Source organism: Oryctolagus cuniculus, chromosome 4 (assembly GCF_964237555.1).
Source record: "Oryctolagus cuniculus chromosome 4, mOryCun1.1, whole genome shotgun sequence".
Lineage (NCBI taxonomy): Eukaryota > Metazoa > Chordata > Mammalia > Lagomorpha > Leporidae > Oryctolagus > Oryctolagus cuniculus.
The window spans coordinates 12,491,854-12,508,730 of NC_091435.1; the positions used below are offsets into that span (position 1 = coordinate 12,491,854).

Consider the following 16,877-nt stretch of genomic DNA (forward strand, 5'->3'; position numbering starts at 1 on the left):
AAAAGGAAGGAAAGACCAAAGCAGAGAAAGCCAATGCATGAAGTTGTCGCGATGCACTCTGAGACGTTAAAGGAGACGATGATGATGGAGTGGCACTGGCACTCAGCTGGTCTTCCAATCCTTCCATCTCTTTTTTCTCCATCTTGCTTTGTCTCGCTGGCCAGGATCTCCAGTAACAGAAAAGAGCGTAGATAGTGGAGAGCTCTGTCTTTACTATTGCTCCCAGCCATAAAGCAAGGGTCCCTCAAGTTTTTCCCGCAGGCATGACAATTGCTGCAGGTCTTTGTCATGTTAAGGGGTTTCTCTCAGTTCTAGTTTTCAGGAATTTTAAAGTATTATAAATAAGCATTTTTTCAAATGCCTTTTTTTAAGAGATTTTATTTATTTACTTGAAAAGTAGAGTTACAGACAGTGAGAGGGAGAGACAGAGAAAGATCTTCCTTCTGTTGGTTCACTCCCCAGATGGCCGCAACGGCCAGAGCTGCGCCGATCTGAAGTCAGGAGCCAGGTTGCTTCTTCCTGGTCTCCCACGCAGGTGCAGGGGCTCAAGGACCTGGGCCATCCTCCACTGCTTTCCCAGGCCACAGCAGAGTTGGATCGGGAGTGGAGCAGCCAGGTCTCGAACCAGCACCCATAGGGGATGCCTGCGCCGCAGACGGAGGATTAACCGACTGTGCCACAGCACCGGCCCCAAATGCCTTTTTCTATCTATTCAAATAATAATTTATTTTTCTCCTTTAATCCGTAATTGTGGCTATTTATTTGTATTTATGTCCACACATCCATATCTGTCATTGAAGCAGTTCCCTCCTCTCCTCCATCTGTATTGTCTTTGGCTTTGAACTTAGGGTTATATTGGCCTGTTATAAAATATGTTGGAATACTTTCTTCCTTTTCTGTTTCGTGGAACAAACTGAGCTAGGTAAGGATGTTCTGTTTCTTAGAACATTGTTAGAATTTGCCTGACGAATCATCTGTGTTTTGGAAAAGGTTTGATTGGCTTGTCATTTTCTTCAGTTGTTGGTGTATTTAGATTTTCTAGTGCTTTTTGTGTCAATGTTGGAACTTTTACCCTCCAACAGAATTTAGTTTCAAGGTTTTGGATGAATAGTTGTTTATAATACTTTTTATTATTTTAAAATCTGTGTTGTTTGTACTAATTTACTTCTTTTATGTTTTGTGGCATTTTTTTTTTGCATCATTTCCTTTTATCTTCCCAGCTTTGTCCCTAGAACATAAAAACCAAAACCAATCAATTTTTGGCTTAGGAATATTCTTTAGTGGGTTTTTTTCTGTTCTTTTGTAATTCAGTTCTGAGCTTACCTTTGTTTCTCCTCCCTTCTTTCCTGTTTAGGTTATTGCATTTTTTCCAATTTCTTGATTTGAACATTTTTGATTAGCTCACTTATTTTCAACCCTTTTCGCTTTCTGATGCCAAATTCTAAGCACTGTGTCCTCTGATCTTGATAATAAGGCACTCATTTTGCTGCATTCCAAGTCTTTCATAATTTCCCTTCTGCTTTCAAAGTATCATTTAGCAAAAGTCAGTCCCATTCTCATCCCACTTAGACTGGTGGGATTTCAAAAACCCAGCCTCTTATTATCAAGGTCTAACTTTCTTGCTTGATCAGACGGCATGCTGGTACAATGCTGATTTTCCGGGGTTTATCAGGGCCTCCTTTGTGGTGTAGAACATGGTCAGTCTCCAGGGCTATTCCATGTTTGCTGAAAAACCGTACATCCTCTGTTTGCAGAAATGCCTCTTCTGTCTATTAACTTGGATACATTTCTATTCAAGTCATTTCTTCTCCTGTTTCTATCTAATCTAATTTCCTGCTGTCCAGCTCATAGCACTGCTTTGTAAGGAGGGAGAGTAGGGGAGCCTAGCACACATAGCGATCCAAGCAGGAACAATCCCAGGGGCAGGCACTTCCCGGGGAGATCCGTTCTGGGGGTCGGGCTGTGTGCACAGTGGTCTGGGGGATTTAAGAAGACAAAACGCATCTAAGTCATGAGTTGTTTTTTTTTTTTTTTTAATTGAGACTGGCTTCACGGGTATGGCTATTTTACTCCGTATTGAACAAGAAGGGATTTTTTTTTTTTTTTAATCTTTCTTCAGTTTTGTTTCAGGAAAAAAAAATGGACAAACTCAAAGCTCCTGGTTTTTCTCTCCGTTACTATCATTTTGATAGGAAGTATACAGCGATCTAGCCTGGATTATATTAAGGTGATGTGTCTGTTGCTCAAATAATCCTTTTAATTATAAGATGGCCTTGAAACATTTTATATCATTTTGGATTCTTGGTTTAACTTGTTATTGCAATTGAGCTCATACCCTCCACGGTGCTGTAAGTCCCCTGGGATGGGTACAGCATACTGTTTTATACTTTTGGATTTATTAAGGCTGGTTGTATAATGCAATATGCACAGTGCATATTGGCAGATATATTGGGTTCCGTTGAATCGAATTGAGGTTTACTTCTCTTGCATCCTTCACTGAAGTTCACAACGACTGTCTTTGAAATCATTGTTTTCCTTGTTAAAGCAGATAATTGATCTGTGCAAATGTCACACTAAATCACTCACTACTGGCACTGGCAATGTGGTGCCACGGGGGTTAAGCTGCCGCCTGCAGTGCTGGCATCCCTTGTCAGAATGTTGGTTCAGGTCCTGGCTGCTCTGCTGCTGCTCGAGCTCCCTGCTCACGTGCCTGGGAAGGCAGCAAATGACGGACCAAGTGCTTGGGCCCCTGCACCCGCGTGGGAGACCAGGATGGAGTTCTTCACTCCCGCCTTCAGCCTGGGCCAGACCTGGCTGTTGCCGCCATTCAGGGAGTGAACCAGCTGATGGAAGATCTCTCTTTCTGTCTCTCTCTCTCTCTCTGTGTCTCTTCCACTCTGCCTTTCAAATAAATAAATTTTTAAAAAATTGGTGGTTTCTCAGTTTGAGTCTCTCTTACAATTGAAATTACAGAGATCAGAATTTGCATAAACAATGCTATACCTCGCCTCAACATGCGATTGAATTAACAAGCCTTTATCCAGATGAAACAACGCAGGACAAATCAATCAAAACAGCTTTACTTTGTGTACAGTAGTGCATTCTTCTCACATTCTGAGTCTATAAAGGATGCGGTTTAACATGAACTTGATGTGGGTCCTGACTGAGCGTCTCCTTTCACGCCTTTCTAGAACTTGAGTCTATCACTGCAGATTGAAAGGAGCAAGAAACACAATTAACAGGTGTGAACGTGCGGTGTGAATGTGCAGTGTGGCCTCAGGAGAGGAACCGGCAGGCTCCTCGGGTGGGACGCTTCCCTCGGCTAATTCACCGAGGTCCAGGGGGTCCATTCATGGGCTTACTGACTCAGAAGTCTCGGACACTGTTCTAGGAGTGAATTGGTCCTTTAGGGTAGACTCACATAAATCACGCACAAGACCCAGGTCGATGTGTCCAGTCATCCATAGTCATATTTATACAGACATCTACTTAGCAAGCATTTGTTGAATCCTATGGTGTTGTGGTCTGGGCAGTGCGAGGCGAGCACTGAATTTTGTTGTGTGCCAGTCTACAGTCCACATTTTAATAAAGAATATCTACTATCACAGGGTGATAAGGTCAAAGGTCAAAGGAGGAGGGTAAGGAGATAGAGAATGGGGGATGGAGAGATCGAGGCTTTCCTCAAGGGAGAGGCTGAGCCACAGGGAGCCCAGGCAGTTTCGGGGGAGGGAACAAGTGCAAACGCCGAGTGGGATTCCAGCTTCCAGTAGCCCAGGAACAGGGATGCTCAGTCTGTCACAGCTCAGAACGCCCCTGGGGACTAACCCGTGCAGGCCTTTTCTATGCAGAGCCACGCCACTCCCTGGAGGTGGGGTGCCGAGCCAGAGTCTGGGCAGAGGGCTGTGACCTGGTGCCAATGACTGCTGGCACTGGATGGTGTTCCTGAAGCATCTGCCTGGGCTTTCTTACCCATTTCCTGCCAATCAGGGTTGTCCCTGGCTGAGGCTGGGATGGGCACTGCCAACTCCGATTTCTTGAACTTGGGGCTGGATACACTGGGTGACTTCTGGCTTCCCCTTTAGCTGGGCAATCCTGGCGACTTCCTGGCACTAATTAATTGTGAGGCAAATCAGTCCAGAACAACCGTAACTTGCCCAGGGTCACACAGTCAGAAACTGAAGCTTTGACTATGCTGCTGTCTCTTTTGGTCGATTTGTCCCGGCAGAAAACCAAGCTGGTGTGACAACGCACCAGAGAACCGATGTGGACCAGAAGTCTGTTTTCGCTAAGAGTAAGAAGAGTGGTGTCTTTTGCAGTCTGATTTTGAGCATATCCCGTTCTCTTAATATTGCAGCCTCCGCTCAAATCAGCAGGGGCAGCTCCCTCTCTGACATTCCCATACGCAGTGGCTGTGGTCAACACTGGGTGCCTTTTTCCAGTACAGTCTAGGAAACCCCAACAGGTCCCAAAAGGCCACTGTCCTCAGATGCTCAAAATACATCTACTGGGGCGGCGCTGCTGTGGCGCAGCGGGTTAATGCCCTGACCTGCAGTGCCGGCATCCCATATGGGCACCAGTTTGGGACCCGGCTGCTCCACTTCCGATCCAGCTCTCTGCTATGGCCTGGGAAAGCAGTGGAAGATGGCCCAAGTGCTTGGGCCCCTGCACCCACGTGGGAGACCTGGAAGAAGATCCTCGCTCCTGGCTTCGGATTGGCACAGCTCCGGCAGTTGTGGCCAATTGGAGAGTGAACCATCGGATGGAAGACCTCTCTCTCTCTCTCTTTCTCTGCCTCTCCTCTCTCTGTGTAACTCTGACTTTCAAATAAATAAATAAATTTTACCAAAACAAAACATCTACTTGCAGAGCAAAAGTCCATATTTGCTTGGCCTAGAGGACAGCCTGGCAAAGAATTCCAGGAATCATCAAACTCGTCAGCTCTTAGCTGATTTGACTGCATACTCAAGTATTAAGTCGTATTTTAAAAATGCACCTGCCTGTTTTCACATTCAATTTTTTAAAAAAATATTTATTTGTAAGGAAGAGTTACACAGAGGAGAGGCAGAGAGAGAGAGAGAGGTCTTCCATCTGCTGGTTCACTCCCCAGGTGGCCACAACGGCCAGAGCGGCACCGATCCGAAGCCAGGAGCCGGGAGCTTCTTCTGGGTCTCCCATGCAGATGCAGGGTTCCAAGGACTTGGGCCATCTTCCACTGCTTTCCCAGGCCATAGCAGAGAGCTGGATCGGAAGTGGAGCAGCCTGGACTCCAATGCCAACTAGAACGCCGGCACTGCAGGGAGCGGCCTCACTAGCTAAGCCGCGGCACCGGCCCCCACTTACTCATTTTTACCTCCATTTTATTTCAGTGCATGTAGTGCATCCGACAAGTCAATTAAGGGCATCTTACACAAGTACAGTGCACTTTTTCCCTTTCAAAGCATTTTTTCAAATATTGCATCCTTTACTGTTCCAAGGCAGTCCCAAGGGTTGGGCAGGGCTTTTATTTATTTTCAAAAATTTTCCCTTCACCGTTCACATCTGCTGGTTCCTCCCGCAACAGCAGCGGGAACTCAGTCGGTGTCCCTCGTGCGTGGCAGGGGCCCAAGGACTTGAGCAGCAGCAGGAAGCCGGATCGGAGGCGGAGAACTGGAACCGCGCACTCCGACGCGGGACGCGGGCGCCCGGAGGCAGCCAGCTCCTCGCCGTCTCTCTCTTCCACCGATGGGATTTAGATGTGGAGGCCCGGGCCGTCCCCTGCCGGTCTGCACCCTCGTCCCCCTCCCCGAGACCCTCCGTCCAGCCGCGCGGTCCCAGGAGCGCAGCGACTCCTACCCGACCAGCCGGTCTGCTCTTAGCGGGTGGCCGCCCTGGGGCGGGGGTCGGGGGCACCTGCACAGTCCTCGGCCAGGCGTCGGGGCCGGACGACCTCCCAGCTTAACTAACCACGCCTGCTGGTCAGCGAGCCAGAGGGAACCCACCCCCAGGCGCAGGGCGCGGCGCATCCCGGAGCGCGTGAGGCAGGGTCTTCAGATGACAGCTTCAGGCGCCTGCGGGTCCAGAACCAAGTCCCTGCCACGGCGCACAGGGTCGGAGGGAGACGGAGTCTGGGAGTTCTTCCGCCACGGGGCTCCGAGGCGCCGGCGTGAGCCACAGCCACAGCGACAGGCGGAAAACCAAAAGCGCCCGGACTCCGTAACCTAGCAACCCCGCTGCCCCGCCCTCCCGGGCCCCGCCCCTTCCGCCGGCTCCGTCCTCGAGCCCCGCCCCTTCCGCCGAGCCCGGCTCCCAGAGGCCCAGCGTCTTCCGCACGCCCCGCCCCTTCCGGGCCATGTGTAGGAGCCCAGGTGCGTGTCAGCCCTGTGCACGCGCCCTCTCTCCGGCTTCCCCCCGCAGGTGCGTGGTCGACGTCGCGCCCCGGCCTCGCTGCGATGGGGGTTCCCAAGAGGAAGGCCCGGGGCGGCCAGGACGGGGCGGCCTTGCCAGCGGGAGCAGCCAAGCGGGCCCGCAAGGAAGAGCTCACGGGCGTGCAGTTCAAGGCTCAGCTGAGGGACCCGCAGAGCGCCGCTGCGGGTGAGTGCGGGGCGGGAGCACGTGCCTGCCCGGTGTTCTCCGTGTGCGGGCAGCGTTCGCGGCCCCGAGGGTGCGAGCCAGGCTTCCGCGGCTGCGGGGAACCCAGGCCCCGGTGATTGGGCCCGCACCTTTCCTCGCCGGGGAGCTGTCCGGCCGCGCGCTTGCTGTTGTCAGGAACGTGAAGCCGGGGTGCCCCGTCGGGAGCACCCTGAGCCTCCAGCCCCGCGCTGACCGCTCCCGGGCAGCAGAGCCCAAAGCCGGGCCCGGGGCCCAGTGGCTTCCTGTGCAGCGCGGCCGCCCCTCGCAGCTGCCTGGCGTCACTTGGAAAAGGTGCAGGTTGTCAGGGAAGAAATACCAGTGAACGGGCTGTGTGCAGACGTGGTCAGAGTGCTAAAATTAAACAGGGCCGGTGTTTCCCCCAGGTTAACGGGATGATGAAGTGTAGCGGTCAGACTCGCCTCGATTGCGATTTTTCTCCTACAGAATTTTTTTTTAAGGTTTACTTATTTTTATTTGTTTGAAAGGCAGAGTTAGAGGGAGGGAGGGAGAGAGAGAAATCGTCCACCTGCTGGTCAGTCCCCAGATGCCTGCAATAACTGGGCTGGGCCAGGCCGAAGCCAGGAGGCAGGAGCTTCTTCCAGGTCTCCCTCTGGGTGACAGGGGCTCGAGGACTTGGACCATCTTGTGTTGCTTTTCCAGGAGCGTTAGCAGGGAGCTGGATCGGGGCAGTCGGGACAAGAATCAGCACCCATATAGAATGCCAACGTTGCAGGTGCTGGCTTAGCCCTGTGCACTACAATGCTGGCCCCTCCTACAGGTTTTTTTCTTTTTTTAAAGATTTATTTTGGGGCCAACACTGTGGCATAGTGGGTAAAGCCACCACCTGCAGTGTTGGCATCCCTATGGGCTCTGGTTCAAGTCCCAGCTGCTCCACTTCCCATCCAGCTCCTCGCTGTGGCCTGGGAAAGCAGTAGAAGATGGCCCAAGAGCTTGGGTCCCTGCGCCTGCGTGGGAGACCCGGAAGAAGCTCCTGGCTCCTGGCTTTGGATCAACACAGCTCTGGGCCTTGCGGCCATCTGGGGAGTGAACCAGCAGCCTCTGCCTCTCTCTAACTCTGCCTTTCAAATAAATAAATAAATAAATCTCTTAAAAAAATAAAAGATTTATTTATCTGAAGGCAGAGTTGCAGAGAGGGAGAGAGATCTTCGGTCCACTGGTTCACTCCCCAGATGGCTACAACAGCTGGGGCTGGGCCAGGCCGAAGCCGGGAGCTTCATCCTTGTCTTCCCTCATGGGTGCAGGGGCTGGAGGACTTGGACCATCTTCTGCTGCTGCTTTCTCAGGTGCCTTGGCAAGGAGCTGGGTGCCCATATGGAATGCCAGCGTCGCAGGCTGTGGCTCAGCCCGCTGCACCACAATGCCGGCCCCTCCTACAGATTTTAAAAAATATTTGAACACTGGCCAGTGGTAGTACAGGATTCTACGTTTCACTCACTCACACTTCAGTACGTACTAGGGGCTTTTATTTGGTAGGGTAGCGGTAAAAGGATGAACACAAGTCTGACGTGGGCCCTGCCGCTGTGGGGCCCACAGTCGGGCGGGGGGAGGGAGAGGGCAGTCCACAATGTCGCATTCCTTACCGGTCCAGCCGGGTCCTCCAGAGCAGAGGTGCATGGAGCTTGGGGATGCTTGACGCTGCTTGCAGCTCAACCCGGGGGACCAGAGAAAACTCCCAGAGGAGGCGGCTTTTCAGGAGCGGTGTGGGGTGGGGCAGGGGTTGGAGCGTTTCTGGCAAAGGCAGTCACGTTTTTTTTTTTTTAATTTTTAAGATTTATTTATTTATTTGAAAGTCAGTTACACAGAAGGAGAGAGAGAGAGGTCGGTCTTCCATCCGCTGGCGCACTCCCCAGATGGCCGCAACGGCCGGAGCTGCGCCAATCCAAAGCCAGGAGCCAGGAGCTTCTTCCAGGTCTTCCACACAGGTGCAGGGACCCAAGGACTTGGGCCATCCTCTACTGCTTTCCCAGGCCACAGCAGAGAGCTGGATCGGAAGAGGAGCAGCCGAGACTTGAATCGGCGCCCATATGAAATGCCGGCACTGCAGCCACGGCTTACTCACTACGCCACAGCGCCGGCCCCAGCAGTCATTTTTGCAAAGGTCCTTCGCCCTGTTTCATAGAGACCGCCACGGCCCGCAGCTGCTGCCTCATGCCGACAGGCGTCGGTGCAGGTGAAGGGCGGACCAGGAGATTCGGTGAGGCCGATGGCACGGGTGGAAGCGTGACTCCCTCGTGGGAGGCTCTGTTGGTTGCTGATACGCTTTCGTGACTCTCGAGGTGGCATTGCTGGGAGCTGGGGTGCAGCGGGTGCAAGCTGGGGGAAGGTTCTGATGCCGCTCCCTACCGTGTAGTGGAGGAAAGGGCTGGGTGTCACACGGTGCAGACCCCGAGGGCTCGGGGTGCGTCGGCGTCGGCGTCAGGAGGAGGAAGCCGTGTGCTTCAGATCCTGTGGTGGAAGTCCCATCCCCGCTTGCTTCTGTGTCCCCGTGACAGGAAGGGCTAACTCTGGTCACCTGGGTGCTCCTGCAGGTGCATCTGCCTCTGTCCCGCTGGGCCTGGACGCGTCCCCTCCATCATCCTCATCCTCGTTCTAGCCTGGGTGCCGTCAGTCCCTGCTGGGCCTGTGGCTGGGGCTGCCCGGGTCGTTCTCCCTTTCCTACTCTTGTGCCCTCTACGTGCAGCAGTGGGATGAGCTTTCCTTTTTAATATTGTATATTTATTTATTAAAGGAGTTACAGAGAGACAGAAAGAGATGGTTCTTCCATCTGCTGGTGTACTCCCAAATGGCTGCAGTGGCCAGGGCTGGGCCAGGCTGAAGCCAGGAGCTTCTGGGTCTCCCACATGGCTGCAGGGGTCCAAGCACTTGGGTCATCTTCCGTTGCTCTCCTAGCGGGGAAGTGGGACAGCTGGAACTCGAACCAGCACCCACGTGGGATGCCGGTGTTGCAGGTGGCGGCTTTATGCCACAACGCTGCCCCCCCCCCCCGCCTCCCCCTACCATGAGCTTTTAAAACTTCTGATCTGATCATTTCACTTCTCTCATGACAACCTCCAGGGATGTCCCAGGGTCTTTAGGATAAAATACAAGGTCATTACTACACCTCGCTTTGTCTCAGATCACCCTCCCCACTTGTTCACCTACTGGGCCCCGCCCTCTGCACCCTCCAGTTTTGGGCCTTGGCAGATCCTTGGCCTGCAGCCCTCCGACTCGTTCTTACTCTTAGCATTGTCGGTTTCAGTGTTCTGTAGGGAAAACCTCCCCCCTCCGGTGTAAATCTTGCTCCCCAGTTAAAACCACATCCCATGCACCCCTGAGTCGTGCTTCCTAGCCCTCTTCCTGCACTGTGCCGTCCCTGTCTATTGCAGAGGTTGTGGTGAGTGCCTCATAAATATTCATAAGTAATATTCATAAGTAAGTACTACGTGGGTGGAGGCCTTGCCAGTTTGTTCAGCAGCACATCCCAGCCACCCCTCAGGGAGTGGTGCATACAGAGAGAGGACAGGTGCACTGGGCCAGCAGTCCCCGCCTGCTGTACCTGGACTGCCCAGAGTTAAGTGAGAGTGTGGCACATGAGTCCTGGAAGAGAAACAGCACTGACTACCCTCTGCATTAGCAACCCTGGCTCTCCCCGGTGTTCTGCTTTCTTGAAGGAGGCAGTGGGGTCTTGTGAGTGCTCAGGTGCCGCACAGCTACCCGGCCGGAGCAGCCTCACCCCTGCTCATGAGCTGGAGGCAGCAGTGGAGTCTGGCCCCAGAGCCTTGAGCCTGCCGCACCACAAGCACAGGTGCTTGGTGGGTGTTTAGGGGGTGAGTACAGCTGCTGGGGAGTGCCGCACTACAGCCTACGTGGTGATTGCACTGGGGCCGGGCTGGGGCACAGCGGGTTAAAGCCCCAGCCTGCAGCACTGGCATCCCAAGTGGGCGCCAGTTCGAGTCCCGGCTGCTCCACTTCCAGTCCAGCTCCCTGCTAATGCGCCTGGGAAAGCAGCAGAGGATGGCCCGAGTCCTTGGACCTATGTACCCATGTGGGAGACCTGGAAGAAGCCCTGGCTCCTGACTTCAGATCAGCTCAGCTGCAGCCATCTGGGGAGGGAACCAGTGGATGGAAGACCCCTCTCTGTCTCTACTGCTCTCTGTAACTCTGCCTTTCAAATAAATAAAATAAATCTTTCTTTAAAAAAAAATTAAAAAGACCTTTGCAGGCCAGCAGAGGGCTGAATGACCTGATAGACGCTGCTGCCGCTGAGGACAGCCAGGGCCCTTTCTGAGGGTTCGCTCTGTGCTAGGCGCGAGGCTGAGGTGCGTTCCGTGGGAGCTCTGCGCTGTGTGCTCCCGTGGGCCCTGGGAAGTAGGTCCCGTCATGGCTCTCGTTTCTCAGGTGTGGTGATGAAACTCGGACTGCAGTGACTCGCTCACCTCCCCAGAGCTCACAGGCGCATGGCCAGGCCACCGCTCCAGAGTTTACGTTCTTGCCTGCTATGTTCTTAGTGTTAAATCCTGCTTGTGGCCCCAGAAGTCTCCAAATTCAGCCCTACGTGTGTGGAACTGGGTCAGCTGGCGGGCCTGGTGCCGACAGTGGGCCAGGCCCCACTCGGACACCACGCGCCCTCTCCCCCCCGCCCCCGAGCCCCAGGGATCAATTCCATGAGCGTGAAGGGGTGCTCCGTGGGCTCCAGAGCCAGGCTGCTTCTGTTGTGCCACTTCCTGGCTGTGTCGCCCTGCACAAGGGCCTCAGTTTTCTCATCTGTAAAATGGAAGGAAATGCTAGTGCCGAGGGCGGTGGGTCACGGTGAGACCTAACTGATAGAGTACAGGTAAGGCTTGTGGTAGTGCTTCATTACCTTGCTGTGAGCCCATTTTATGGCTTCAGGAAGGCAAGCTGAGGGGCGGGGAGCGTCCAGAGGAGTAACTGCAGGAGCCAGGAGCAAGCCCGTGAGTGTGGGCGGGCGGTTTGCTCTGTTCCTCTCCTGCGTCGTCTTTCCTGGGTGTCTTGATAACGTCCCTGTGGGTTCATCTGCTCGGTTGGCCGTAACAGAGTGCCACAGCCTGGGTGGCGTATACATCAGAGATGGTCGTCTCCCGGTTCTGAAGGTGGCAGGGCTAAGCCAGGGCCCCGGTAGGGGGCTCTCTTCCCGGCTTGCTTACGGCTGCCTTGTTTCCCTGTTCCCACACAGTTCTGTCGTCTCCCTCCCCTCCTTAAGAGGACCCCAGACCTGCTGGATTGGCCCCACCCTCAGTGACTGCGATCACCCCCCAAAGGCCCTGTCTCCATGCCGTCTCTGGGGGTTAAGGCGTCAGCGTGTGCACGTGGAGGGTGGGGGCAGCCGGGTCTGCAGCACTCACCGCTGCTGCTCCGTGTGGGGGCCCAGGGGCCGTCGTGGCCGGGACGGTGTCGGGGGAGGCTGCGCTCGTTCACGATTGGACACAACTCTCATTTCAGCCTTGGAGGCGTTCGTGTCCACTGCCAGGAAGCTGCCGAGCGAGGACATGTATGATGTGGTGGAAGGGTACATAAAGATCTCCGTCGAGTGCGCCGAGGTCTTCCAGCTCCTGAGTGGGGAGAAGCGGCCCGAAAGTGAAGTACGTGGGCCCTGCCCGCCTGGCGAGCGTGTGGGGGTGCTGGACAGCCCCAGCTTCCTCAGACCACCACGCTTTGTGCCTGTGCCCCGGGCCGCGTTCAGCCCTGCCTTCGTGGTCCCTGAAACACAGCCTTGTTAGCACCCGGCGAATGGTGGAGCAAAGGGTCTCAATCAAAACGCGCTTGGTTTTAGCACGGTGGACACAGACTGAGAACACAGGTTGCATTATCTCCTGAACACGTGAGGACCTGTTGAGACGTGGGAGTGAGCGCTGTAACTGAATGGCCTCGAGCTGTGGGCCCGCTGCTCGGTGTCTCTTTCCTCTTTGGGTTCAGGTTGTGCGGCTGTACGCCGGCTATCGTCTGCTTGGCTAGACTGGGGGGGCAGAGCTGAGGGCTTTGGTCTTGGTGGGTTGGCCTGCTAGGCCGGCACCCCCCAGCTTCCTTGCCTCGGCCCAGGGTCTGGGGAGGCCTCATCCCGCAGGTTGGGGGTTTTGAGCCCGCAGTGACCATGGCCAACACCGAGGAGCATTTCTGTGCGGGAGGAACGGGGATGCAGTGGTTCACACGCGACTGAGTCCTGCCTTTGCAGATGCTGCTAATATTTCAAGTTTTGGAAGCCATCCTGCTGAGGACAGCCAGCGATCTGTCGCATTTTCACGTCGCGGGCACCCACATCGTGAAGAAGCTGCTGAACAACCACATGAAGCTCATCTGTGAGTCCCTGTACGCCTCGGGGTACAGGTGAGCCGCCGCGCGCCTGCGCCTGGCAAGGACCGGCTTTGGGTTTGCTCTCGGCAGGAGTGTTTGACGTTGGCCTTCGCCCATGAGGGACAGCTGAGCTGTTAGCAGGGCTTCTGGGCCGTGTCTCTGCCCCCCTTCCTCTGAGAGCAGCCCCTGCCATCAGTGCCCTAGGAAAACCCCAGCAAGCTTGCCCCGCTCATGTCCTCCTGCCTTGGAGGCTCGCCTCTCGGCGCGGGGTTCTCTGTGCCCTGGGACTGTGCAGGGGTGTCACTGGGCAAGACGTCCGACGACCACACTGCCTCCCACAGCACTTGTACCGTCCCCTCTGTCCCTTCAGCCTGCTCTGTGTTTCTCCCAGAGATGGCCATCCGTCTGCACAGAACATTCTCTGTCTGTTGATGAGGATGTGGGGTGCACACGGCCAGGCCCTCACCTGTCTTTCGGGATGGCGCCTCCCCAGGCCCTAGCCCCGTGCCTCAGCTGTCGCAGGTACCTGCAGACAGAGAGGGCGCCAAGAGCTCACTTTTGGAGAAAATGAGGAGGTTTGTGAGGCACTGTGAGGAGGTCTCCCTCAGTGCCCTGCACATGCCGGAACTGAGTTGGGACCCCTCGGCCACACGCTGGTTTCCTCCAGGGACCCGTTCCCATCTTCGCATCTTGCATTCTGTGCTCTTGTTTTGCTTTTATTAAAAACAGAGCACATCTGCGTGGCTCCTTCCTTCCGTTCTCTGCCCGGGGGAGAGCGGATCATGTGGTATGGCTGGCTCCCTGGCGAGCTGAGCTGCTCCTGACAGGCCTGCCGTCCTTGTCCCCGTGCAGGATGGCTCGAGCCTGCCTCAACATGATGGCCGCCATGGTGACCCAGGGTCCTGAAGCTGCCAGGGACGTCTGCGGCCATTTTGATTTGAATAAAAAGACCTTGTACACCCTGGTGACCAAGAGGGATTCAAAGGTGAGAGCCCCGTGTGTCTTGTTCCTCCCATGTCCCTTCCTCTGGCGGGTCCCAAGGTTTGTTTGTCTGCTTCTCTCACACCTTGGTCCCACCTAGGTGGGGCGGCGGCGTCTGTCCAGGAGGCAGAGGCTGATCCGGAGGGCTCTGGGGGCTTCTCTGGGGTTCAGAGGTGCAGCCTTCCTGGCGTGGGGATGACATGGCTTGTGAGTGTGTTCTCTGCGAAGTAACCAGAGAACCCCACACGCCTCTGACCCCGAGGCTGCCGTGTCCCAGCCCTCTGTGCTGTCCCGTCTCCCATGGCAGAAACCCTCGCAGCGCTGACCGGTGAGGCCGCCCCGGTGCCTGTGCTGTAGTGGGTGGGCCTGGGCCGTGCTGGATGGAAGCGGGGTGTGAGTGGTTGTTTTCAGGAGAATTGTGAACAAGATTCCTGGCAGCCGGAGAAGCTGCATCCGGGTTTGGGGAGGCTTGGGGAAAAGTACAGTTGGAGACCGCCCGTGCCTGGGAAGGGCCCTGCTCCCCACGCACCTGCCAGCTCCAGGCTGTCAGAGCGCCCGTGCCGCTTGCCAGTTGGGCCCTGCGGGTACCCGGTGCTGCAGCCACACTCTCTCTCTGGGAATTGAGCTCTCTGGCCAGCTGAGAGACTGAGGTAGTGATGCGTAACACCCAGAGAAGCCTGTCCTGGCCACCTCTAGGGCAGATGTCCTGGTTCTTTGGCCTTAGCTGGCGTCAGGCTGGCCCAACTCCCTGGACCTCAGCCCTCCAGCCGTGCAAGTAGACTGAGGTGCCCGGGCCACGCAGAGGGCAGCCCCAGAGGGCCTTCCCTTCCTGGACTTCCATCCTGGGGCCAGGGCAGGTTATTTCGTCGCTCAGGGATCTGTAAAATGGGAGTTACTTCAAGATGGAAGCGTTTCTACCATCCTTTCTGGGTTCTTCCATATCAAATGTCTTAAACAGAAATGGTTTCTAGATATTAGACTTGTTTTTAAATACAGGGAATGTCAAGGATGTTAAAAAATGGAACAATACAAGGAGCACCCAGTGGTCCTGCCTCAGTCCCTACCCCCTTCTCTGTGTCTGGGGCAGTCTACACAGAGAGCCCAGAAGCGTTTCACTTTAAATATCTCGGCGTGTGTTCTGACCGTCTAAGATCTTTCACAGCTGTCGTCAGTTATCATACCTAACTCCATTAGTGAATTCCCAGTATCCTCTGACACCCAGTGTGGCCTCAGGTTTTCCTGATGATCTCAGAATGTCCAAGTCAGGATCCAGACAAGGTCCACACGTCGTGTTTGGCTGATAGGTTTCTTTCTTTCTTTCTTTTTTTTTTAAAGACTTATTTATTTGAAAGTCAGAGTTACACAGAGGAGAGGCAGAGAGAGAGAGGGAGAGATGGCCACAACGGCTGGAGCTGCTCCGATCTGAAGCCAGGAGCTTCTTCTGGGTCTCCCACGCAGGTGCAGGGGCCCAAGGACTTGGGCCATCTTCTACTGCTTTCCCAGGCCACAGCAGAGAGCTGGATCAGAAGGGAGCAGCCGGGACTAGAACTGGTGCCCATATGGGACGCCGGTGCTTCAGGCCAGGGTGTTCACCCGCTGTGCCACAGCGCCAGCCCCCAAGGCCGATTTGTTTCTTAAACCTCTTCTGGGTCTTTTGAGTTTTTGTTTGTGTCCTGCCCCACCCAACCTCCCTTGCTTGTTTTCTTGCCATTTATTTGTAGAAGAGGCTGGTTAAGTTTTTTTCTTTTTTATGAGCGCATTTGAGCATTATGAAAGCCTCATGTACAAGAGGATGATGGGTGGACTCACCCGGCCAGAGAAAGCGTTGTTAAAATCCTGTGCCAGAGAGCAGTTTTGCCAAATATATTTTGGTCTATTTTAGACAGCGTTTTGCAAAACAAGCCTTAAAGGGCTCAGGACGTCTTCTTCCTGGGCTGATCACCCTGTGAGGTCACACAGGAGGAATGAGGAGTAGGCACGGGGCCTGCTTTTGCTGGGAGTGGGATCCTGTTTTTTGTTTTTAAAGATTTATTTATTTATTTGAAAGGCAGAGTTAGAAGGAGATATAGAGAAGGATATTGCACCTGCCGGTTCACTCCCCAGATGGCTGCAATCGCTGGGCCTGGGCCATGCCGAAGCCAGGAATTCCATCTGGGTCTCCCACACCAGTGGCAGGGGCCAAGACACTTGGGCCATTTCCCGCTGCCTTCCTGGGTGCATTAGCAGGGAGCCGCATGGGACGTGGAGCAGCGGGGCCTCCACCTGGCACTCGTACTGGATGCTGTCGTCACAGGAGACAGCTTAACCCCCCGCACCGCGGTGCTGGCCCCGGGGAGTGGGGTGCTTTGGATGGAGGAGTGTGCAGCTGTGTGGATGCCCTGGCCAGGGCCAGCGTGGAGCGGGCAGGTGTGTGGCAGGGATGCTGCCCCTTCCTTCACAGGGTCAGGACAGTGAAATCGGGGTGTCTGGTATTTACAAGATGGAAGTCAGCAGCTGAGAACCAAATTCCTTTGCAATTAGAAGTTGATTGCTGGATGACCCGCCAGAGTCTAGTCCAACTCTGCTGTGTACGAGCAGGATAGAAAGATCTAGAACAGGAGAAGTTGGGACCAGCATTCCAGGGCCCTGGTTTCACGTACTGTTGCTTCAGCAGGAAGTCAGACCATTGTGGGGAGCAGATGCAGCCCGATTGAATCCCGCCAGGCATGCGTTGTGCCGGCAGTCAGTTGCTACACAGGGCGTAGGTAGACCAGGCCAAGCAGTGACTGCGTTTGGATCCGTGCCGTCTTTATTTGAACAGTGAGACATCCAGGTAGCTTGGGAGCGGCAGGACAAGGACAGAATCCTAGTCACTGCATCCTCGCTCAGCCCCAGTTGTGGGGTCGTGCATGTGCTGGGTGTTTTATAAATTGGTGAGTAACACTTGGCGGCGTTGGGAGCTGCAGCTGGTTCTCGGCTCTAGTTATCACCAAACCCTA

The 16,877-nt window shown here is 54.7% G+C and overlaps 1 protein-coding gene across 3 annotated transcripts in view; it reads left to right on the forward strand.

Annotated features, from left to right (window-relative positions):
* Positions 1-6,297: 6,297 nt before the first annotated feature.
* URB1 (URB1 ribosome biogenesis homolog) overlaps positions 6,298-16,877 on the forward strand; it is an 81,341-nt gene continuing 70,761 nt past the window's right edge. For 2 of the 3 annotated variants that reach the window (XR_011387734.1, XR_011387733.1), the window contains exons 1-4: positions 6,299-6,570; positions 12,070-12,209; positions 12,800-12,951; positions 13,771-13,903. Coding sequence is in view for 1 of the 3 variants with exons in the window: in XM_070071878.1 (XP_069927979.1) it covers positions 6,429-6,570; positions 12,070-12,209; positions 12,800-12,951; positions 13,771-13,903 (567 nt within the window). In the remaining 2 variants the exon portion in view is untranslated. Of the gene's footprint in view, positions 6,571-12,069; positions 12,210-12,799; positions 12,952-13,770; positions 13,904-16,877 lie in introns of all 3 variants that reach the window. The other variant, XM_070071878.1, reaches the window with a different exon arrangement.